The sequence below is a fragment of the Saccopteryx leptura genome, chromosome 5 (genome assembly GCF_036850995.1).
Source record: "Saccopteryx leptura isolate mSacLep1 chromosome 5, mSacLep1_pri_phased_curated, whole genome shotgun sequence".
Taxonomy (NCBI): domain Eukaryota; kingdom Metazoa; phylum Chordata; class Mammalia; order Chiroptera; family Emballonuridae; genus Saccopteryx; species Saccopteryx leptura.
In genome coordinates this window covers 167,813,918-167,838,905 of record NC_089507.1, presented here as the reverse complement: position 1 = coordinate 167,838,905, position 24,988 = coordinate 167,813,918, and the positions used below count along the sequence as shown (strand labels likewise).

The 24,988-nt window shown below is 43.9% G+C and overlaps 1 protein-coding gene across 6 annotated transcripts in view; it reads right to left on the bottom strand.

The window, feature by feature from the left end:
- MAP2K6 (mitogen-activated protein kinase kinase 6) overlaps positions 1-24,988 on the bottom strand; it is a 118,553-nt gene that overhangs the window by 76,587 nt on the left and 16,978 nt on the right. For 4 of the 6 annotated variants that reach the window (XM_066386740.1, XM_066386737.1, XM_066386738.1 and 1 more), the window contains exon 1: positions 11,286-11,376. The exons of 1 other annotated variant lie outside the window; for it this stretch is intronic. In XM_066386740.1, coding sequence (XP_066242837.1) covers positions 11,286-11,346 — 61 coding nt within the window. In that variant the 5' untranslated portion in view covers positions 11,347-11,376. Of the gene's footprint in view, positions 1-11,285; positions 11,377-12,756; positions 12,878-24,988 lie in introns of those variants that run through there. One more of the 6 variants, XM_066386741.1, reaches the window with a different exon arrangement.

Here is a 24,988-nt window from a genome sequence, read left to right as displayed (position 1 = left end):
TACAGACACACTGTAGTTGGAAAGGGCAGTGAGCATTATAGACCATACCACACAGGCTTTCCGCCTCCTCCTCAAAGCACCTGTTCCTTTACCCTCCACATCAAAAGCTGACCCAACCTATGATTCTGTCTTTTCACCTCTTCTCTCCCTGGGCCTCTAACCTCTAGCATGACCAAGGTTTCTATGACCCTTGGCCACTTCTCAATACCAAACCCCAGTCTACCCAGTCTTAGCTGGGCTTTGCACTGGTCTTCATACTGACCTCCTATTTTTCAGGACTGCATACTTGTCCAAGCCACGATCCTCTGAGCTGTCACAGACACATGGTCATGCTACTTTCTACAATAAAATCCGGACTTGCACACCCCTCCATCCCTGTCTCCTCAGTCAATGCTCGCTCAGGATGCCGCAGGGACACCAGGTAATCTCACACCTCCAGGCCCTGGATGTGCTCATGCAACTGACTGCAGTGCCTGAAAAACCTCTGCCTCCTGCCTCCTGATGCTACTGCATGGCACCTGCTCATGTTCAAGATTGAGACTCCACATGCTTTCCATGCACCCCGTCTTCATCGCTCCCTCCCAGGCCCACTGGACCCTCACCTCCCCTGTATGTTTAGCAAAATGTTTTATTTGATGACAATACTGTCCTATGCTATGTCTTTAGCATCTTGAGGGCAACGGGCCAAGTTTGTTTCATTGTTCTCTCCCCAGAGTCTATATGTCTGGAAAGTGTTTGCTGAGTATGTAAGAAAGAGGAAGAAAGAAGGAAGGGAAAGAAAGGGAGTCAGGGAGGGAGGGAGGAGGGAGGGAGGGAGGGAGGGAGGAAGGAAAGGAGGAAGGAAGGAAAAGAGGAAGGAAGGAAGGAAGGAAGGAAGGAAGGAAGGAAGGAAGGAAGGAAGGAGGGAGGGAGGGAGGGAGGGAGGGAGGGAGGGAGGGAGGGAGGGAGGGAGGGAGGGAGGAAAGAGATTGGGGAGGGGGAGGATGCCCTGCACTCAGTGTAGTCTTATTCTTTTTCCTTTCTATTTGAGTACTTCCCCTTCCACTAGATTTTAAAGATTTAGTTTACAGGTTCACAAAGGGAAGATAATGACTTACTCAGCTACTCTGAATATAGGTGCATTCTACAAAACAAGGGAAGAATCTAGTCAAAATCACCACAAACCTGACCAGGCAGTGGCGCAGTGGATAGAGTGTTGGACTGGGATGCAGAAGGCCCTGGGTTCGAAACCCCGAGGTCGCCAGCTTGAGCGCAGGCTCATCTGGTTTGAGCAAGGTTCACCAGCTTGAACCCAAGGTCACTGGCTTGAGCAAGGGGTCACTTGGTCTGCTGTAGACCCCTTGTATGCCCCCCATCAAGGCACATATGAAATATCAATCAATGAGAAACTAAGGTGCTGCAACAAAGAATTGATGCTTCTCATCTCTCTCCCTTCTGGTCTGTCTGTCCCTAACTGTTCCTCTCTCTGTCTCTGTCTCTGTCACACACACACACACACACACACACACACACACACACACACAAAAGAAGCAACCACAAAAGAATATGTACCACAAGAATCATACTGGCAATTACTCATCTGAAGAAATTTGGTAATTAAATGAATTAGAAGTTAATATAACTAACTTAATGCTAAAAAAATTTTTTACAGTAAACCTGAACTTGTAAAACATGTTTTTAAGTATCAACACCATCTGTAGCTGACTACTTTCCTACCCTGGGGGCTGGCAAGTAAAGGGAGAGGGAGGCCCAGGTGCTCCCTGGCTTAGAGGCTCACGCTCAACTGTGTGCACCAGCAAAGCAGGTGAGAAGCGTTCAGATAGGATTTTTTATAAGGTTGCCAACCTCTGAGAGGTTTGCTTTCAAGCACTCAGAAGGGCACCAAAAATGAAAATAAAGAAGTCCCTGGTGACTTTTGCAAAAAAAGAGACTTGGTGGCAAAGTGGGGAGAAAAGCCAGACTGCAGACAGCAAGAGATGAGTGGCACCAAGCAAACGAGAACACAGACACAGTGGCAACCCAGCGGGAACCTGGGTGGGAGGCCACGTGCCAAGAAGTGGTACCATTACTACAAAGTCAACCAATGGAAACATTCAGATTCTTCTTCTGAATCTTGGTGATACTGCATTTTTTTAATGCAAATAAAAGAGCATCCCAATAACGGGATGAAAGCCAGGTAGCAATTGGGGCAGCAGGAGAATGACACCCTATTAATGCAACAACATGAAAATCCAACACAGTTGATGCTAATTGTGAGTATGGGCCTCCTAAGTCCAAAGTTTTGGAGGAAATCAGAGACACCACAGAGTTAAGAATTGTCCTTGGGATGTGGTTCTCAACCATCAGGGTCATATAAATGTCCTGGGGTATCTGTTTAATGGGTTGTGGCCCTACCCTCTGGGATTATAACTCAGTAAGTCTAGGGCAGGCCCTGTGCATGTACATTAAAAAAAATAAAATAAAGGTAGTTAGGTAGGTAGTATGGGAAGGAGGGAGGGAGGGAAGGAAGGAAGGAAGGAAGGAAAGAAGGAAGGAAGGAAGGAAGGAAGGAGGGAGGGAAGGAAGAAGGAAGGAAGAAGGAAGGAGAAGGGAAGGAGAAGGGAGGAAGGGAGGAAGGGAGGAAGGAAGGAAGGAAGGAAGGAAGGAAGGAAGGAAGGAAGGAAGGAAGGAAGGAAGGAAGGAAGGGAGGAAGGGAGGGAGAAGGAAGGAGAAGGGAAGGAGAAGGGAAGGGAGGAAGGAAGGAAGGAAGGAAGGAAGGAAGGAAGGAAGGAAGGAAGGAAGGAAGGAAGGGAGAAGGAAGGAGAAGGGAAGGAGAAGGGAAGGGAGGAAGGAAGGAAGGAAAGAAGGAAGGAAGGAAGGAAGGAAGGAAGGAAGGAAGGAAGGAAGGAGAAGGGAAGGAAGGCAGGCAGGAAGGAAGGAAGGAAGGAAGGAAGGAAGGAGAAGGAAAGGAGAAGGGAAGTAGAAGGGAAGGGAGGAAGGAAGGAAGGAAGGAAGGAAGGAAGGAAGGAAGGAAGGAAGGAAGGAAGGAAGGAAGGAAGGGAAGGGAGGGAGGGAGGGAGGGAGGGAGGGAGGGAGGGAGGAAGGAGAAGGAGAAGGAGAAGGGAAGGGAAGGGAAGGGAAGGGAAGGGAAGGGAAGGGAAGGGAGGAAGGAAGGAAGGAAGGAAGGAAGGAAGGAAGGAAGGAAGGAAGGAAGGAAGGAAGGAAGGAAGGGAGGAAGGAAGGAAGGGGGGAAGGAAGAATGTTTTAACATTTTTAGATGGAGCATTTGTATTTTAGGGTAAATGTGTTATAAATAGTAATGGGACCATATTTTGAGTCCAGCCTAGAGCAGTACTTCTCAAACTTAAATGTGCATATGATTCTTCAGGGGCTTATAACTTTTTGTGGTCAGTGGCTGTCATAGTGTTTAGTAGCATATCTGACCTCTCCCTGCTAGATGCTGGTAGCAACCCACACCCCTCTGTGACAACCAAAATACATCCTTAGACATTGCCTGATATACTCTAGGGCAGGGGTTGGGAAACTTTTTGGCTGAGAGAGCCATGAACGCCACATATTTTAAAATGTAATTCTGTGAGAGCCATACAATGACCCACGTACATTACGCATTATCCAATAAAAATTTGGTGTTGTCTCAGAGGACAGCTGTGATTGGCTCCAGCTACCCGCAACCATGAACATGAGCGGTAGGAAATGAATGGATTGTAATACATGAGAATGTTTTATATTTTTAAAGTTATTTTTTTTAATTAAAGATTTGTCTGTGAGCCAGATGCGGCTATCAAAATAGCCACATCTGCCTCACGAGCCATAGGTTCCTGACCCCTGCTCTAGGGAGTAAAAACTCTCCCAGGTGAGGCTTACTGAGTTAGAGGAGTATTCAAAGGTCCTTTTGACATTGCAGTGATCAGTCCTATTGAACTTTCATATTGGAGTAATCCAATGACGACATACTTTTCACTTCTAGCATTTTTCTATTTCATTCATTCTGACTTCTAGAAAGTGTTGTTAAGATTCCAAACAGTATAAGAAAAGGAAAAGGCATGGGGAAGGAGAAGAGTGTAATCTAAAATGTAAAAAAATAAAATAAAATGGGAAACACAACAGTTTAAGATATGATAGAAGGTAAAGGACTAGAAGCTACTGGTATATAATGGTGTAACTTCTTCAGTTCTCTCCCTCTGAAGAATAGAGGTGAAGCAATGGAATCATGGAAGGGATAGTAATACTCACTGTCCTATTTGTTCCCCCATATCTCCTGGCCCTCACCGCAGTTGGATTAATCAATATGATCAGTTCTGGCCAGTGAAATATGTCCCTTGCAGGCTGAGAGAGTGAGAAGCTCAAGAGCTGGTCTCCAATCTCCCTCTTTCCTTTGTCATGCAGACTAAGAAGGCTATGTATTCCCGATGGCGCATCTGCACAATGGCGGAGCCTCTATTCAGCTGGGTCACTGAGTGACTGGGAGGTAGGGCTCCCTGCACATTCATCTGGGACATATAGCATAAACAAAGAATACCATTTTTCCTGTGTCCAGTCACTGATATGGGGGGGGGGGGGGGTCTTACCTATTTTACCTAACATGGTAAGAATAATAACCCTGCTCCAATGAAAGGACTACTAAAGTTCTCAGAATTCATAATTCCATTTTCCTTCATCAAATTGCCTGTTGCCAAATTACTTTAAAATCTGCATAAATGGATAAGGTATGGAATTTGGAGGCCACACCTCCCTGCAATAGAGAACAGAACCAACAAAAAAATCATGAAATAATGTTTTGTTACAATCTAATCTGACCTCCAGGCATACCTATCTGGGCAGTTTAGAAGAAGAGATGGAATTCCCCAGTGATACACAGGAAGACTGAAAATGAACAAAACAATAATAATAACATCAGAAACTATTTGCTGAGGGCATTTGATGTACCCAGAACTACATTATTTGCTTTATTTAGTTACCTCATTTAATAATCATTACAACAATTTTACAAATTAAGTACTGAGGCAAACACAGTTGGTTGCCCACTCAATTTGCTAGCAAAAATCACAGTGTTGTTCAGAAAAGTGACAATGGTGGATCCCTCCACCAACCTCAGGAAATAAAACATAATTGATTAGTTAATGCCTGGCACACACATCCCTAGGTCTAACAATGGTTTTTACATTTTTACAGAGTTAAGAAAAAAAAAAGAGGCCTTGGCCAGTTGGTTCAGTGGATAGAGTGTTGGCCCAATATATGGACATCCTGGGTTCAATTTCCAGTCAGACCACATAAGAAAAGCAACCTCCCTTCCCCCTTTTCTCCTTCTTCCCCTCCCACAGCTAGTGGCTCCATTGGCCTGAGTGTTGGCTCCGGCACTGAAGATGGCTCGGTTGTTCTGAGTGTCAGCCTCAGGCACTGGAAATAGCTCAGTAGATTTGAGCATCATCCCCGGGCAGGGTTTGCCAGGTGGATCCAAATCAGATACCATCCAAAGCCAGGGCATACCTAAATTATTTTGTTAACCTGCCCTGGAACATGGATGCATATCCAGATATCTTCAAAGAGGGGGTTAAACCTCTGTTGTTGCAACTACTTTTGTTGGGTGTTCAGTTACTTGCAGTGGACTAAATTCTATTGGCTTGCTATTACCCCTCAGTAAACAAAGCAACCCTCACACCTCCAGTGTAATGAAACCTGAGAATCTGCAGTAGTCCATAGACCCTTTGCTCCTGGCTGGAAAACCCTTCAGAGCATTCGGGCCACCTCCCTCACTGCCCCCGAAAATCATAATTCTCTTCATTCTTGATTAGAAAGGAAAGCAGTAGGTCTTCCAAATTCAGCCTTAAACATTAAATGCCTGAGCAATCCCCAGTGTCACAAGGTTAGAATCTTTCATTTGTAAAATGACAAAAAACATTGTGAGGAAAATGCTATTGGATCCCTTTAAAATGTCCCTATCAACAAACAGTATTCCCACATCTACCATTTCAAAATATCAAAACATAGCTTTATAAAAGTTCACTGAATTTACCTTTGGGAACTGCCCTATATCTCCCTATGTTAAACAAAAATCACCTTTAGCTTGGTCAATTAGGTTCTCTTTCAGAAATACCATCAAATTCATATATATGTCCATTATGATGTTCGAAGGTTATTCACTCTGGGCCCCATCGGAACATCTGTCCTGATCATTTATTCTGGTAAGACTGGCTTCTGTGGATAATGACTTAATCCCAAGAACCTGGAAGTCTTCCCTGTGCTCAAAGGCTGTCACCAAACTCGTTGATGGAAAAAGCCCTTCTGGCTAGAAATACACACATCAGCCAAGTCACAATAGCTTCCTGATATTTCTTTTATTTCCTCTCCCAAACCACAACAAAGAATTTCTACTGTGTCACTGGGAAATAACTTTGTCTGAATACAGTGCTTAAAACCTGAAGACTCTTATTTTCATAGTTATAACCTGTGGGCCATGAACAGTTACCAACAGGTTAAATTTTCCTCTTTATTCCAGCGTCTAAAGCTAGTGTTGAAGACAATTTTTGTTGTGGTTGTTCTTTAAATCCAAGATAGGGGTTCTTAACCTTGGCTGCACACTGGAGTTCCCAGGGAGCTTTAAAATATAATGATGCCTGGTCCTATCCCTGATTAATAGTTTCAAATGTAGCCTGTGCATTGGGATGTCTAAAAGTTCCCCCCAGGTAATTTTAATATATACTCAGGGTTGAGAACCAATGACCCAAGGTCAATCGCAAACAGAAGAAAATGTCATTAAAGAGCTACACCCAAGAGAAAATCACCAATTTGCATTTACAAAGGCTTAACCTAAGAGAAAGGACTAGAAAAGGTTCCTCCTATTATGTAGTTAACACTTCTAAAAATAATAGGAAATCAATTACTATCAATCAACAAGATATATATATCATATCATGTATATATAAGATATGATATACATGTAGCCATTTGGAAATTATTTAAAGGAGAGAGATGACCAGGAGAAAGAGGTCAAAATAAAGGAAAGAAAACAAATGTGAATGACTGAGTTTGACTCCTTTAGTCATAAATCTGACGGTCATACCTATGTCTCCATAACCAACTCTTCCTTAATCAGGACATCAAAATCATTTTTTAAGTGCACCCAGTTTCTCAAGTCCCTAGTCCAGGGGTCAACAAACTCCTGCCCATGGTCCAAACTGGACTGGTCACCTGTTTCGGTAAATCAACTTTCATTGGAATGCAGCACGCTCACTCATTTATGTGGTATCTGTCCGCTTTCACAAGGTAACAGCAGAGGTGTAGCAGAGACCATATGACCCATGAAACCTAAATTTGTCCTATCTGGCTCTTTACAGAAAGTTTTCAGACAACTGCCCTAGTCTGTATCTAGTATTCTAGTACCAGGAATTCATATACCTCCCTTTCCCCTTTTCCCACCAGCACCCATTCTAGAACGAAATCTGAACTTGTGCTCCTGCCAAACACCTTTGCTCTGCCTAGTCAGTCCCATCAAAAGGGCATGTCGTCAGGAGTCACCCTCTGCTCCAACCTACTGGTGTTGGTTCCTCAGCTCTGACCAGTACACCTCAGAGCACCTGGCTGAGCCCATTAGTCTACAATAACCTGCTTTCAGCACACACACACACACACACACACACACACACACACACAAATAAACAAAAACCAGACCTCATCAATTTGCTACAATTAAATATGCTCATGTTAAGAAGCAAACTAAGATGATTTTTTATAGGGCTTGTCCACAACCTAAAGTCAAACTTTCCCAGTCAACTTCTGGTTTTGCCTAATTAAATTTAATTTTCTTCATTTAATTCTGATAACTTCTTTGCTAAAACCTAAGTAGTGCATTTTAAAATAATCCCCAAAGTTCATTTCTCTGCAAAACTTTTACTATGGTAGCAAAAAAATAAAATAAAAAACAAGCAAACACACAAAAGAAAACAGAGGTTATTGTAAGAGCCCCTTGTTAGTTTGTCAGTTTTTGCTTTCACCTCTGTGGTTTTAAATACAGAATGAAGGTCTGATTTACTTTAAACTTTGGGTAGGGAGACAGAAGGGAAAGATGAGAAAATACTGCTACCTAGAATAAAAATTTTCATAGAATCCAGGCAGGGAGTTAGAGACAAAGTGTTTTTGCTGATAAAAGTTCTTATCTTCTCTATCAGGAAAGGACTGTCTCCACTTTAACCATCTGGTACTGAATCATGGACTCAAGTCCTAGATTTCCAGGGCAGGAACAGAGAAAGAAGGCTTCTCCCACTTCCTTTACTCCTGATACAATATCATCTTTGGCACTACTGACACTTGGTTCCTGATATTTCTTTATTGGAGTTGGGGGGATGTCCTATGCATTGTAAGATGTTTGGCAGCATCTCTGACATCTACCCATGAGATACCAGTTACATACACAGAGACACAAGACTCCCCTACCACCCAGTTATGATAACCACGTTTCCCAACTTTGGAGGACAGACCTCACCCTGAGTTAAGAAACACTGTGTTAGAAGAACCAGCACTATAGACCCTCCCTACCCACTACCCACTGCCCATCCCCACCTCCTCCTATATCCCCATGGCTGCTGCTTTACTTTAGGCCTTCATCATTTTAATCTGGACTTCTATAATAATCTCCCAACCATTCTCCTTGCCTCCTATCTGCCATGGAGCTCATATAGCCTCCAAACTGCTTCCGAGTGCCATGGATGAGGGGCACCCCACCCAGAATGGCCCCCAGGCCTGGGGCACCCTCCCCCCCCCCACTTGCTGAGCCTCCTCTGGGATCGCCCTCAGTTGAAGAGAGTCACTTTACCGTGGTGATATGCCCCACCACAGGGGCAGCCTTCATCCAGTGACTGCAGGAATATAAAGGCCTGACCCCTGTGCCTCTGGGTGGGACCACTCTGATGGACATTCCAACTCCGAAGTGTCCCCACGGGACGAGCCTTACAGCTGATTCATCATTCCACTCCTCCTCCTGTTCAATCCTGTTTCATTCGCTTCCCTTCAAATGCTAGTCGCAAGAACACTCCCCACTAGCTCTCTTCCTGGGTCTGTTTCCTCGGGGACAGGACCAAAGACACAGAGTTATCTTTCTAAATTACAAATCTGGTTCATGTTGCTCCCCTGCCAGTCAGCCTGCACTGGCTCCGCCCAGCCTACATGGCAGGGCCCTAAAAAGTAATTATCAGAGGGGCACACAAGGCCCTCATAATCAGTAGAGTGCTGATACAGCAACTCTTGGGAGGGGGAAAGCTCTGGTGTGTAGCATTTGCTGATCCCATGGTGTAAATATTTCCACCACTGTCAACTTCAAGCGACCAACAGTTTACCAACCCACTTGCAAAATGACGGGCTGTTTTATAAATGGCTCTCTCTCATAAGGCAGACACAAGCCAGCTCCCGCATGCCACTGATAACCCCTGACCACTAGCTATTGTTAATTCTCATTGTTCTCCTGAACGCATACTTCAGTCCAGCCCTGGCAGATTCTTGCAGTGCTCAGACCACCAGGATGCTTTGAGGTTCTGTGCCCTTACTCATGTTGTTTTCCGTCTCAAATACGCTTCCTTTCCCTGTCTGACTCATGCAAACCTACTCAACATTCTCTAGATTCAGCTCAAATAAAATCTCTTCCATAAACATTTTCCAGATTCACTCCTGCCTATCCCATTTCACACACAGGTTGAATAGAACCATCTTGCTTTTGTGTCTACAAGTACCAAAAATACTTTCCTATCGTAGTGTTCCTCTTACATGTTTGTGTGTGATTGCGTGCGTGTGTATGTGTGTGTGTGTGTGTGTGTGTGTGTGTGTGTGTGTTATAAAACTGTACTCTAGACTAGAACTACTCTGACGGTATGGTCTTATTCAGATTTTTCTGGCATGGAACATGCTCACAAAATGTATTTTCTGAATTTAAAAAAATAAAATAAAACTTGCCTCAATTGCCAGCTCAACTTTATCATGAAATGCAGCTCTTAAAAAGAAAAATGACTCAAGGAAAAAATACTGTTACTACCCCAAATTTGAACACAGGGTTTGGTCCCCGACTCCCCACCTCCACAAAGTTGCAGAGGTGAAGCATGGACGGAGGCTGGGCCAGGGCCTGGCCTCTAATTCCTCCTCCCCATCCCAAGGGTCTTGAAACAGAACAGAAAGAGTTGGAAAGAAGAGTGTCCTCTGCAGCCCCAGGAAGTGGGCCAGTGGACTGACTGGCTGTCTCTTGGCCGGGCAACCTGAAGACCAACCTTTCCCAACACTACTACTGCCTCAGACTCAGTCAACCAGAGGCTTCCCGGGCTTCAGACTTAAATCAAGCCACACATCTCACACGGTGCCTAGTACGTGCAAACTACTAAATCTTTTTTTTTTTTTTTTTTGTATTTTTCTGAAGCTGGAAACGGGGAGAGACAGTCAGACAGACTCCCGCATGCGCCCGACCGGGATCCACCCAGCACGCCCACCATGGGCGACGCTCTGCCCACCAGGGGGCAATGCTCTGCCCCTCCGAGGCGTCGCTCTGCCGAGACCAGAGCCACTCTAGCGCCTGGGGCAGAGGCCAAGGAGCCATCCCCAGCACCCGGGCCATCTTTGCTCCAATGGAGCCTTGGCTGCAGGAGGGTAAGAGAGAGACAGAGAGGAAGGGGGGGGGTGGAGAAGCAAATGGGCGCCTAACCTGTGTGCCCTGGCCGGGAATCGAACCCGGGTCCCCCGCACGCCAGGCCGACGCTCTACCACTGAGCCAACCGGCCAGGGCCAAACTACTAAATCTTAAAGGAAGGACAGAATTGACAATTGACCACTCAGGGGAGTCTGAGGAATAATAATCAGCTTGCTTATAAGTCAAAAACAAAAATGTACTTCCTTCTTTAAAGAAAAACCAATCTCTGCAAAACCAAAAAATAGTAATAGTAACATCTTATATCACCTGCTGGCTGTATACCAGCTCTGTCCTAAAGGCTTTATATTTATTTACTATCTACCGGTATTATATGAATAGCTTATATACTATATCTTGTATATAAGGTTATTGTATATAATAGCATATACTAGGTTATGCATTATAAAATAATAATATATAAAATATAACATGAATATATGCAAGTTAATATAATAAATATACATATGAGGTTATTTTATATTTGATATAATGTTTTATATATATAAATAAGACATATATGTATAGATATAAAGATATACCAGAATCTTCACATCAGCCCTATGTCCTGGGTGCTAGTATTATCCCTATTTCACAGATTAAGAAACAAAGATGTTAAGTAATTTACCTGAGGCTAATTGGGGAAAGAGCCAGAATTTGAACCCAGGCAGCCTGGCTCCAAAATCCATGCTATTAATCAAACTAAGAGAAGGAGAAACACCGGCTCCTTTCTAACCTTCGCCACTGTCATCAAAGGACTGACGATGTCCCTTTCAAAGCCTGTAACCCGGGAGTGCTGACCTTTGCCCCCGGTCTTGGAACAGCACGCAAGGCCGATCACCTGCAACAGCTACACGCAGCCAGCCCTACAACCCCGTCCAGCACCTACATTGTCAAGGGAGCCTTTCTTTTAGCGAATTCACCATGTGGAAAAGCCAGGAACCCCCAGGACAGAAGAAATTGGAGTCAATGAAAACAACCGCTCTGAGCAGCGCGGAGAAGAGCCAAGATGAGGCAGAACACCAGGAGGACATCCGGCCCTGCAAACAGTCCATGCACTGACCAGAAGGAAGAGGCCTCTCGCTACCTGGGGACGGCTGAAGAAGGAAGCCACAGGGGCCAAGAGTGCAGACGTGGATGGGGTGGGGGGAGAGCTAGAGAAAACCGCAATGGAGAACGAAAAGAGAATTGGCTGGTGGTGGCTGCAACTGGGAGCGGGACCAGGATGGTGATACTGACCACCACAGAAAAGAGGGACAGCTTGGGAGGTCAAGAGGAGCCCAGCGCAGCTGAACAGGAATGTCTCACACCTTAGCAAGCTCTCCTGAGCTCTCCGTGCAAGACGGTCATTGTTTCTTAAATAAAAAGTTAGATGACCTTTAAGTGACAAGAAAGAAAAGAGAGTGCTTTTTAGAGTCTCAAGAAAAACAGGGTTAAATTAGTCTCAGTGCTTAGAGGACTACACTTCAAAAACAAACAAACAAAAAAACTGCTCTAAGAATATCTCCCCTACAGAGCTAGATACAGAGCCATTGCTTGATTTCATGATGGGGTGAGCAGTCCTGGGCATATCAATTGAAACAGCAAGAGAAATTAGAGGTACACTGCAATGATATTTAGGTAAGTCTGCTTTCCTGTTTTAGTCCTAGGCTGACGGACCGATTCCCTTCATCCTCATCCTAAGAGTTACGCGGTCCTGCTTCTGCCGTGCTCCAGATGCAGTTTCTCAATTTCGGATTGAAAGGGACCCGTCTGCCAACTGACCTCAATAGTCTGGCAGGTCTGTACTTCCCTGGACACGGCCCCGGCTCTTTAACAAATCTCCCCAGACTGACTCCCTGCTAGAATTCCGTGCCCCAGGTCTGCCGCTCCCTCCTGTTGTCTTTCTTAACTGACTCCTCTCAGGTCCTCCAATGTTCCCGCTTCTGAATGCCCCCCATGGCAACAAGTGAAATCACTGCTCCAATTCTTCATCTCCTCACTCTTCCAATTACTGTTTACTACACTGCCTCCAGCAATCATCAAATCCCGGGAAGACTTCTCTGTATGTAGGTAACAAAGATTACGATAAAATATGAAGTGACAGAAATCATGCACACCCTCAAACCTGCTGAAAGTGCCAGATTCCATGACTCCGTCTCAGAATTGTATAATTCAGTATCTTCTTTAAAAATCATCATGAAGTCCAGCCACTCTGTTTTTCAAGAACCCATACCCCAATAAACTCAAAACACAGCCATCGTAAAAAAGAGGGAGTAGTCAAAGTGCCCTAAAGGCAGAGGATAAGAAGAGGCAATTAGGCTGAGTGGCTCTGGAGAGCCCCTGATCTAAGTCTGCATTCCCCACCCTGCTATTAACAAGCTCCATGACCTCAAAGAAAATTACTCAACCTCCATGAGCTTTGGTTTCCTCACCTGCGAAAGGCAGAAAACAACACCCACTTAGTAGGCTGGCAGTGAAGTAGTGAGCTAACACACACACATGTGAAGGCTGGTCCACAGCGGGTGAAATACCGGTGGAGAAACTGAGGTACAGAAAGTCACTCGGCAAAGCCAGTTCTGCTACTACTGATTTAGCCAATGTAACACGATTCTTACTCCCGCAATTCAATCTCCGAGCACTTAGTATTAGGCTTCCTATGCGTCACTCAAAACACTTGTTGACTAACGTAAATCTAAGCAGTGCCCTTGTACTCTGTTCTCATTCCCTAGGAGAATGCAGGGTTCGGTCACCCAACAGTAAACTGTCAATTACTGCTCGATTATATAAACTTGATATTAATGGAAACTCCCCAGCTTCCATTAATCATCGGAAGAGACGAAAGCAATGAAAGCTCATCTAACAACTAAAGGAGGCAGCAGCTGGTGAGACAACATGCCATGTACCCAAAATACCTCTGTTGCAGGGTAAAAAAAATAAACATTTTTTTTCTTGCTTAAAGTCTTAACTCCTTAGGTGTGTGTATACCTGTTTGATTTCTTGTGCAATGTAGACATACATGAATTGAAATAAACTTGAACTAAAGTTGAGATTGATATGATACATTTGAAACTGAACTTACAGTATAAATATCTCTAAGGAAGAGAGACATTCATGAGGGTTACTTTTTTTCAAGCCAGCATATAGAAATGCAACAAATCCCTCATCCAAATAACCACCCATGAGTAATAAGGCTACTGTGTATGACCTACCAGCCCATACGTTATGCATCAAACTGAGAGTTCTTTTAATATTCCTTATGAAACTCAGGCATTTACAGACAATTTATTTGTTACCCAAAGGAAGAGGAATTCTTACAGGGAAATACCCATGGTGAGAATGGGAAAACCCAGGACCTAGCCTCAGGTCTACCACCTGGTAGCTACAGAATCCCTCAAACAAGCTACTTCATATTTAAACAAGCCACAATGTTTCCCTCTGTGAAACGAGAAAAAGAACTACACTGCTACATCAAGTTCTTCCTAAGGATAAAACAAAGTTTTACCTGTGATTTTATCTATGGTTTCTGAACAGTGTTCACAAATCAAGGCAATGTGTCCCCATTTAAGATTTTGCTTTTATTAAGTGAACCAGAATTAGCTTCTGACAGACCTAGCGAAGGCTGAGCCAGCCCTTTTGCTTTTGAGGTCAGTATGTAATCTAAGACTCAAGAGTTTTTTCTCCAATGCTTAACTTCCCCGAGTCAAGTTTCCTTTTTCTATCTCAAAGAGGTGGTAAAATCTTTTCTTGATGCAAATGCACTTCGGATTTCCCATAAGTCTCCAGCTAAAGGAAGTTGGTGCCATGCATACAATGGCCAGCTTAGAGGTGGCAGTAGACATCTGTCATGTGTTTGGCCTCTGAGTCCCTTTCCTATGTTTGGAGAGTCCTCCACACCTCATGAGGCAGCGTCATCCACCCATTATAGAAGCTAAAAGTGCTGAATACTCACTTTCCCAGCATCCTTTGCCCTAGAGTAACCTAGGGCAACCACTGTGAGTTGGGATCTGTCCCTAGAGATGTCAACAGGCAGGGGCAGCACTGGAGCCAGCCATTTCAGTACTTGACGATGGTAGTCACACCTCCATTTAGCTTGGGGGAGCTTTCCAGGCAAGAGTTCCAATGACAGCCACTCCTCCATCTGGCAGGCTGGTATAAACTGCAAGCTGCCCACTTGTGCCCAGTGCTGGAAGCCATGGCGTTGTTACGAGCCCCCTTTTTTGGTGTGTTTAGGAGCTTTGTTCTAGCTCTGTTGTCCCTGATTCTAGCTTTCTGGCCCTCGGGCAGCTTTTAGAAGCTACCCCAAATTAAAAGGCTTTATACAGAAAAAAAATCAATCTCTATGCCTTTGGACAACAAATTCTCATTGATTCAAAAATCATCCTTAAGGTCAGGAAACCAACCAAGACCAGCAGGGCGTCCTGCTCTATTCAGAAACTTCCAAGTGAGGAGCCACTAAAACTCATAACCCTCTTCAACCTTTCCATTCCCAACGTACATCACACCGCAAGCACAGGGACAAAAAAGGAAAAACACCTGCAAGTAACCAAACTGTAGGTAGTTCAATGGTATACAGAGACAAATTAGACTTAAGCAATCTAATTTAAGGTTAGATTACTTAAAAATGTTTTAGGGCCAAGGCTGTTCAGACCCTTCATATGGAATAGAATAAGGTACTAAAAGAGGTGCATGGAGGTTTTCTAGTCAAAGAGAAAATTTGAATTCTGGTTACTCCATCACCTCCTCTCCTCGAATGCCCTATGGACACTGCAACCCAGACACAAAGCTTACATACCACACAGGACATGCATGTTCATGTCCCCTTTGCTTTTCCTATACTTTTCAGTCTGATTAAAATGTGTTCTGCTTGCTGGTGAACTCTTATTCATCCTTCAAAACCCAGCTCAAGTGTCATTTCCATCTTGAAGTTTTTGTAATGTCCCTAAATTAATCACTACTGCCTCTGTGTTGTTGGAACCTCTACTGTAGCCATTTTGCTGTCCCTTTTTTTAGAGTGTCAGGCATTCCCCCCACCCCCCACCCCACCATAGAGCACATAGGACAAGTGATGGTCCTTACCTGGGCTGGGATTAGGTTAAAGCAAGAAAGGTATTTAAAGAGGCACTCACTCTCAAGTACAAGTGCATAAAATTGGTCTTTAGTGTCTTTGTTTCTTAACTTGGAGCCTATCATAAAATAAGCATTCAGACTTTTATCCATTAAATGGTGAATAATACAAGAAAAGTATACATGATGCAGATATTTATATGATACAGAGATAGCAATGTCGGACAGACTTGTTGAATAACCTTACCGAAGACACTTAACCTGGCCAAGTAGGAAGAACAACATGGTATGGTGCCTTTCGGCGGCAGTCTGTGGCTCTGGAACTCCAAGTTCAAACAAAGTTCATAGAGAAGGAGATTAGGATGGGGGTTATCAGTCAGAGGAGATGCTAGCACTTAAGCTGAAGCCTAAAACATATGCAGGACTTGAAGGGAAGGAGGGGAAAACTGTCAATCTAAGTATAGGTACCAAGTATGGGAGGGGTAAGATGTTAAGGGGAAAGAAGGGTAAGAGGCTGCCTAGGGGGAAAGAATGCATGTTAGCCTGACCTGTGGTGACGTATTGGGTAAAAGCATCGACCTGGGATGCTGAGGTTGCCGGTTAAAAACCCAGGGCTTGCCTGGTCAAGGCACATATGGCAGTTGATGCTTCCTGCTCCCTCCCCCCATCTTTCTCTCTCTCTCTCTCTCTCTCTCTCTGTCTGTCTCCTCTCTCTAAGATTAATAAATAAAATCTTTAAAAAAAAGAATGCATGTTAGGGACAAAAATATGATGAATATAAATCAGACAGTTTGGGTAGAAAGAAACAACAAATCACCCTAGAAAACTGAGCAAATTAATTCTTGGGCTAGGGACTGAGCAATAAGATAGAAAACACTGTTTTATCAGAATAGAACCCCAAGAGCTACAATTCCTAGTGTCTATTAGGTTTCAGGCATGTGTAACTGATCTTATTTGATTCTTGAATCAAGCCTCTGGCGGTTGCTATTATCATCATTCCATTTTACAGATGTGGATACTCAGAATTAGCACTGAACTGTGTTCAAGGTGGCAGAGCTGCAGGGGAAGAACCAGATATAATTCATGGCTTTTTGCCCCAAATACATCCAAGAGGAGAGGAATCTCAGATGGGGTGGGGACTGGGAATGGTCAGAATGGTCAGAAGAACTCATGCTGGGGTTCCAGCTCTGGCACCACAGCTTATTAACTAGCACTTACTAGAGAATCTGAACTCCCCAAGCTTCAGTTCTCACATGCCTGAAATAGAAAGAATGGCCCTGACCGGGTAGCTCGGTTAGTTAGAGCATCATCCGGAAGTGCAGGGGTTGCCGGTTTGATCTCCGGTCAGGGCACACACAAGAACAGATCTATGTTCCTGTCTCTCTCTCTCCCTTTCTCTCTCTCTCTCTCTCTGTCTCTCTTTCTTCCTCTTTCTCTAAAATCAATGAAATAAACATTAAACATAAGTTAAAATAGAAAAAATAAATGACTTTACATATACCATCTATGAACCTTCTTGACAATCCCATGGAGTGCTTGGGTATCACAGACATCTAATGAATGGTAATCTTGTGATTACTCAGAATAGATGAATCAGTGAAAGGCTAGATGCAGCGGGAGATGGGAGGTCAGGCCATGGATGTATGAGATGGGGGGATGGGGAGATTTCTATTTTAGATGGACTCAATTGTTTTGATCAAAGCACAAGATTAAAGAACTTTCTCTAACATTCTCGAAACATTAAGGCTGCAGGGGACTTGAGGGACTTAACTGAATTGTTTTCCTGCCTCCATTTTACAGATGATGAAACAAGCAAATTTGTTCCATAAAGGGCAGAACACGAAATATTTTAGGGTTTGTGGCCCATAGTTTCTGTCCCATTAACTCAACTCTGCCATTGCAGTACGAAAGCAGAGATAATACATAAACAATTGAGTGTGGCTGTGTTCCAATAAAACTTTATTCACAGACACGGAAACCTGAAACTCCATATAATGTTCATGTGTCGTGAAATATTCTTCTGTTGATTTTTTTTATCCACTTAAAAATGGATGAAACATTTTAGCTCACAGGCTGTACCAAAACACGTGGTGGGCCATTGTTTGCCAACCCCTGCAGTGCAGTGGTCATAAGCTCAGGCTAAAGACGGGCAGACAGAAGTTTACGTTTTGCCCTAACAATTTACTAAGTGTTAAACTTCAGTCATGATACTGAGTCTTTCAACATCTCACTTATTAATTCCTCATTTATAAAATGCAGATAAAAATTAAACCAAGCCCATACAATTTTGGGAGGATTAAATGAGATAATGCATGCAATAGAACTTAGCAGAGGGTGAGGTTCAAAACTCAAACCGAGGCCCTTGCCGGTTGGCTCAGTGGTAGAGCATCGACCCAGCATGTGGACATTCCAGGTTCAATTCTGGTCAGGGCACACAGGAGAAGCGACCATCTTCTTTTCCACCCCTCCCTCTCTCCTTTCTCTCTTTCTTTGTTCCTTCCCACAGCCATGGTTCGACTGGTTTGAGAGCATCTTCCCAGGTGCTGAGGATGGCTCCATGGAGCCTCCCCCTCAGGCGCTAAAAATAGCTCAATGTGAGCATGGCCCCTGAGGAGCAGAGCATCAGCCTCAGATGGGGGGGGGGGGGTGCCGGATAGATCCCAGTCAGGGCACGTGCAGGAGTCTGTCTCTCTATCTCCCCTCCTTTCATTTAAAAAAGAAAAAAAAAAAAAACAAAAAAAAAAAACAACAAACAAAACACTAGGCCCAGGAAAATGCAGGTGACACAGTAAACTAAAAACTAACCCTTGTGCCCACACACTCAATTCAAAAGCTTTTCCAGTTCCACCGCCACTGGTAGATTTGGCTTTACAAGAAGTCAGATAGTCATGAATGTATTAATTCAGTGGCACTGAAAAAAAAGTCCCCTATCCTCTTGGGGAATGTTTCTCCATCCCTGAGATTTCGCTGTTAGAAATGTATTACTTTATTTTTAAGCTGTTTTCTATTTAGCAGGGCAAACTCTCCTGACTGAATTTTTCCTTTAAGTTCTATTATCTACATTTATATGCAATGTACTAACTAATTTTCAATCAGTTCTTTAGATGCTAGATTTTGATAGAAGCTATAAAGAGGGAAAATTGGGATATATCCATACAATGGAATGCTAGTCAGCCAGAAAATAGGAACAAAGTACTGACACCTGCTACCACATGTATGAACCTTGAAAACATTATGCTCAGTGCTTTCACTGAGCCTGACACAATTGGCCCCACACCGCATGCCTTCATTCATCGGAAATATCTAGAACAGGCAAACCCATAGACAGAAAATAGATTAGTGGTTGCCAGGGGCTGGGTGGAGGGGGATAGGGAGTGACTGCATTCCATCTGGGGTGATAAAAACGTTCTAGAACTAGAGACTGGAGATGGTTGCACAACCTTGTGAATATACTAAAAACCACAGAGTTGTATGCTTTAAAATTATTTAAATCACAAATTTTATATTCTGTGTATTTCACCCCACTTAAGAAAATATATAGAAGATGCATGAGGATTCTGCAGGTGTGATAAGAATTTCTCACTGGAGAGAACTTAAAAAAGGAGACTGAATTTATCAAAGGCCATCTTAGTCCACTTTACAAGTCTGCATAAGGCTAATCCTGTAGACTGTTAATAAATCATTTTTTTCTCACAGTCCTTGTTGAGCACCTACTATGTGGCAGGCTCTGAAGATAAAAGAGTAACCAAGATAGCAAAGTAGTTCTTAAAATTCTTCCCAATCTATAGTTAAGCAGAGCAAAAGCCTCCATGTAGCCATATTTATAAAAAATACATGCAGACTATTTACTGTAGAATCATTATTATAAAAGTAAAAGAAGAAAAAGGATGGCATTTCTTCATCAACTCTCATGTGAAGACGGCCTAATAGCTGGCATACCCAACAATGAGAAAATGGGAGCGAATGCAGTCTGGCTCAGAGAACCCAAGGTCTGTGCTCCTGGGAGGAGTGGAGTCAGGGCGGCAAGGGCTCCAGGGGAAAAGGATGGAATTCAGATGAGATCCGTTAATTAGCAAATCTGTTATCTTTCCCAAGCTAACTCCACTGAGGACAGAGAAGTGTGACAGCTGGTCGCTCCTTTGAAAGCATCAAGTTTGCAGTCTAACAATCTGACACTGCTAGCAGGACGTGACATTCTCTTCTTTTACATCAATTCCAAATGATTTGGAATCTATTTTAGATTTTAAAAGAATAAAAAAAAAAACTTTTAGGATCGTCAAGTCTAAAGGAAGCCGGAAAACTGCTTTCTGTCCTTTTCTTATAGACTTCATACCCTTTCCTAGCCCTGTATCCTTACATGTACAACTGTTCTTCCTCAAGCTCCAATATCTACGTTTTACTCTTAGCAGAGTGAAAATGCATAAATGAATTTTAGAACATAAACAAGAGTCCAGTGAAATATGAGAGTATGGTTTAAGTAGCTGATGTCTTCCAAACATCTACCAAAACCAAGAAGAGCATGGATGATTCTCTTGAGCCTACCTAGAGTTGAGGAAAGGTGAAATGTCTGAAACACTCCATCTGCTGGCATTCACCTTTCTTGATTTTATGCTTCTTTATTTGCACCGCATATATCTCTGTTATCTCCACATGTTTTAGTCTTACTGCGTCTTCCCAATGGAATTAGGAATTTCTTTAAAACAACATACCACCTAGTTACAAGAGGCCCAAGGAGGTTAGATGAGGTAGAGGAGATGACAAATTTAATTTAAAATGGAGATAACAAGGTTCATATTTCTTCTCTGATTATTGCTGAGTTTACTACTAGGAACTATGCCTATGCGAGGCTGTGGATATAAGCTTTGGAAATTACTCATTAAAAAAATAAGAAGAGCCCTGGCCGGCTGGCTCAGTGGTAGAGCGTCAGATGTCCCGGCTTGTAGATGTCCTGGGTTCGATTCCCAGTCAGGGAACATGGGAGAAAAGCCCATCTGCTTTTCCACTCTTCCCCTGCTTGCTTCTCTCTCTCTCTCTCTCTCTCTCTCTCTCTCTCTCTTTCTGTTTCTCTCTCTTTCCTCTCCTCCTGCAACCCTGGCTCCATTAGAGCAAGTTGGCCCAGGGCACTGAGGATGGCTCCATGGCCTCCTCCTCAGGTGCTAAAAATGGCTCTGGTTGCAACAGAGCAACGGCCCAAATGGGCAGAGCATCACCCCCTGGTGGGCATGTCGGGTGGACCCCGGTCGGGCACATGCAGGAGTCTGTCTCTGCCTCCCCTCCTCTCACTGAATGAAAAAAAAAGAAAAAGAAAAAAAATAAGAAGAAAGTTGAAACATAATATTAACTGCTTTATAATTTGTAATGAAATCACCTTAGGTTTGGTTTTGCATTTTCTGCATTTCTGTAAAACTTTAGAACCATGGAACAGTCTCCTCTTCCAAAGATCAAGACTGACCTCCAAAGATCCAGTCGGTGAGAATCTCTGGCTCTAGAACACAGAGGCTAGAGCTTCTGTTCTGTTAAACCTCCAGAATGGCAGGCGCTCAAATGCGAGCTCAAGGCAGAAGCAAATGGTGAGCCGTCAAGCTCCCGTCAAGCTGGTAGGCAGGAATGTCAAGTTAGTTAGCTAAAAAACAATAAAGGCAGGCAGGGAGACAGGGCCATATGAATGAAAACCGTATAATCAGATCTCAAGGCACGCCCTGTAGAACTGTGGCAAGTGCAAGTTGGTGAAACTCCAATAAAATGTCATTATGAGTCAAGTCATCAGATGGTAAGTTAAAGAAAACTACATTCAATACTAATCAACCTGTGCGAACTCTTCTTCCTTATAAAGGTCAATGGCTTTCTCCTCGCACCCAACTGATTAAAAGAGCTAGTCCTAGATATGTCAAAGGCTAGCTTTTCAATGCCAGTTTGGCTCTCTATTTCATACTGAGCTCAGAATATTGTTTTGTTTTGTTTTTGTTTTTTGTATTTTTCTGCCCGTTCTGGAAACGGGGAGAGACAGTCAGACTCCCGCATGCGCCCGACCAGGATCCACCCGGCACGCCCACCAGGGGCGACGCTCTGCCCACCAGGGGGCGATGTTCTGCCCCTCCAGGGTGTCGCTTTGCCGCGACCAGAGCCACTCTAGCGCCTGGGGCAGAGGCCAAGGAGCCATCCCCAGCGCCAGGGCCATCTTTGCTCCAATGGAGCCTTGGCTGCGGGAGGGGAAGAGAGAGACAGAGAGGAAGGAGGGGGGGGGTGTGGAGAAGCAAATGGGCGCTTCTCCTATGTGCCCTGGCCGGGAATCGAACCCGGGTCCCCCACACGCCAGGCCGACGCTCTACCGCTGAGCCAACCGGTCAGGGCGAGCTCAGAATATTAACAAAACCTATTGCTCAGGGACATAGATGCATGCTTGAGTCTAAAATGTGAAAGTGTATTAAATATAGCTTCTAGGAGAAATCCTCTCTCAGTAGTACTTCATACTGTGTAGTTGAATCAGGCAACAAATGCTTCCAGAAGTACAAGGCCCTCCATACCATGCTCTGTTTTTCCTACCTTATCTCTCACTGCTCTACTGGATGACCTCTACATTCCAATGAGTTGTAGGATTTTCTGGACACTCCTGCCATTTCATAAGGCTCCACAGACCAGAGCTGGGCCTGCTATGGCCCTCCCCCACCACCTCCAATCTCTGACTCTCTCATTTACTTTCCAAGATCAAAGCAATTAATCATTTTCCTTTGAGCTACCCCTAAATCATAAATGTTGATACACACATCTGTACCCATGAAATGTGAGCTTCTTGCAAGTAGAAATTGTCACTCTGCACACTCCTTGGTGCCTCACCGTGAACCACACTGAGTAGAATCTAATCAATGTACAGGGAATGAATAAATGGACGAATGGCTGGCTGCCTGCATGATTGAACAGACCCATTCAATCATCTGATGACAGGTGGAGTCAACAGAGGTCCTGATGTCCACCGTGCCTGGTGCCCTGCCTTATTTTTTTTATCTTTAAGACTCAGGAGTTACTTTCTATCTTTATCAGAAGATTATAAGGGCTCCGCAGAGTTGATGGTAGGCTTAGCATCAGGATGCTCCCGGGATGCTAACAACAGCCCACATATGTCAGGAGAGTGGCCTTCCAGACCTAGCTCACCATCACCTTGGTTTTGTTACTTAATCTCTCTTGACCATAATTGCTTCATCTGTAAAATGAGGTGTTCAGCCTGGATGATTTCCAAAGTCCTTGCTAGCTGTAACATTTTATGGCTCCAAACTCTTTACATCTATTGCCCAGACTCTGTACCACATGCAACTGGGCAACTGTCACAGCATCAAGAAACTAACCTTGTATTTATCACTTAGCCATCAGAGAGGACTGGTGCACCTTTTTTTGTGTTCTTGTCTTATTTCTTTTCTTTTCTTTTTTTTTTTTTTTTTTTTTACAGCTCAAATGGTCTCTTTAGAAAGGCTATGAGGCCCTGGCTGGTAGCTCAGTGGCTAGAGCGTCAGCCTAGCATATAGACACCTTGGGTTCAATTCCCAGTCAGGGCACACAGGAGAAGTGACTATCTACTTTTCCGCCCCACTGCTCTCTCTCCCCCTTCTCTCCCTCTTCCCCTCCCACAGCCAGTGGCTCAATTGGTTCAAGCATGGCCCCTGGCACTGAGGATAGATAGCTCCACTGAAGTGCATCAGCCTCAGGTGCTAAAAATAGCTCAGTACTCGGGCACCATCCCCAGATGGGGTTGCCAGGTAGATACTGGTCGGGGTACATGTGGGAATCTGTCTCACTCTCTTCCCTTCTCTCACTTAAAAAAGAAAAAAAAAAAGGCCATGAGCTACAAAGGATGATGGGTGTGGTCTGGGCCTCTTTCACACATGAAGAAAATGAGAGAAGCTGAAGAGATGCACTGCCTTCTGTAATAATCACGTTCTTTATAGTTAACAGTATGCAAATTTTAAAATGACACAAAACCCCACAGGTCACAATACTGTCAAAGCTTCATTCAAGTTTAAGTGTAAGCAGCCAGATTTGCTTTCATTTTTTTCATGTATTTCCTTCCCACATGCATTAGTAGATCAACCCATTTGTCTGTTGCAATTGTGCCCCCTACTTGGAAAACCTGTTTCTACAGCACCTCAAAGTGGGCCATGGGCCACGGGCTTACTCACCCCTCATGTACACAGGGATGAACACCTGACACAGGTCTGGCCAGTCCAGCGGCCACTTCTGATCAGGAAAAAAAAAATTTTTTTTCTCTGCAAGATAGAGAATTTGATCTCAGACCAGAGACTATAACTAGTCAAAGTACAGTGGGTACTAAAACAAAGTCAGACAGATGCAGAGCTGTTAGCTCTTTTAAACCATGTCCACATTGATGAGTTAGCAAGAACCTGACTACAGGGGAAAGCAGAAAAGACTCAGAAAAGCAGAATGAGGGCCCCAGTGAAGGGAGAGAGGGAAAGAGGGAGTCAGAAAACACAGGCCCCGCTGCACCTGGGTTCAGTGAAATTCTCCCTAATAAAGACTCTGAATTGACAGAAAACAAAATACACACCAACACGCACACATATATTCACATATAGGCACATATTTATCCATTCTTACTGGGCCATAAGCATCTTTCCATTACTGTCATCGCCCTCTCTTTGTAACCTGTTACATCTGGTGGGTATCTGTCACTTAAACAATTCCTTTATTATTATGTAATAAGGTGTTTTTATTTTTCACTATTCTGACATGGCAGTTACATAGTGAAAAACACAAACTTTAGAATTTAAATGAACTTGATTCAAATCCCAGCTCTGCCACCACTACCTGTATAATTTGGGGTAAGTTACTACTAACCTGAGTTCCAATTTCCTTCTTTGTAAACGGGGATAATTTCACCTGCCCTGCAGTTTTGTATGAAAGTTAGCACTAACGAAGTGCTTATCACAAAGCCTTGCACATAGTAGGCACTCAAAAAAAATCACTAGCTATCATAGGATAGATTCTCAGAAATGGAAATGCTAGATCCAAAGGAAACAAAAATTGTACAGGATCTTGTTAAGGCTCAACTATTTTCGCAAAGACTGAGCCAGCATCCCAGGATACACTTTTAGAACAATTGCTGCTTCCCAGTTTTCCCTTGGAATGGGATGTCCAGAAGCCAGGGCTGCATCTCCACACCCTAACCTGAGAGAGAACCACCAGTACCTGGTTTCCGTCTTCAACCAAGTGGCCTGCCACTCCACCTGGATCGCCACTTCCTGTTTTCCTCTGACTCTCCTGGTCCCACTCAGAGAG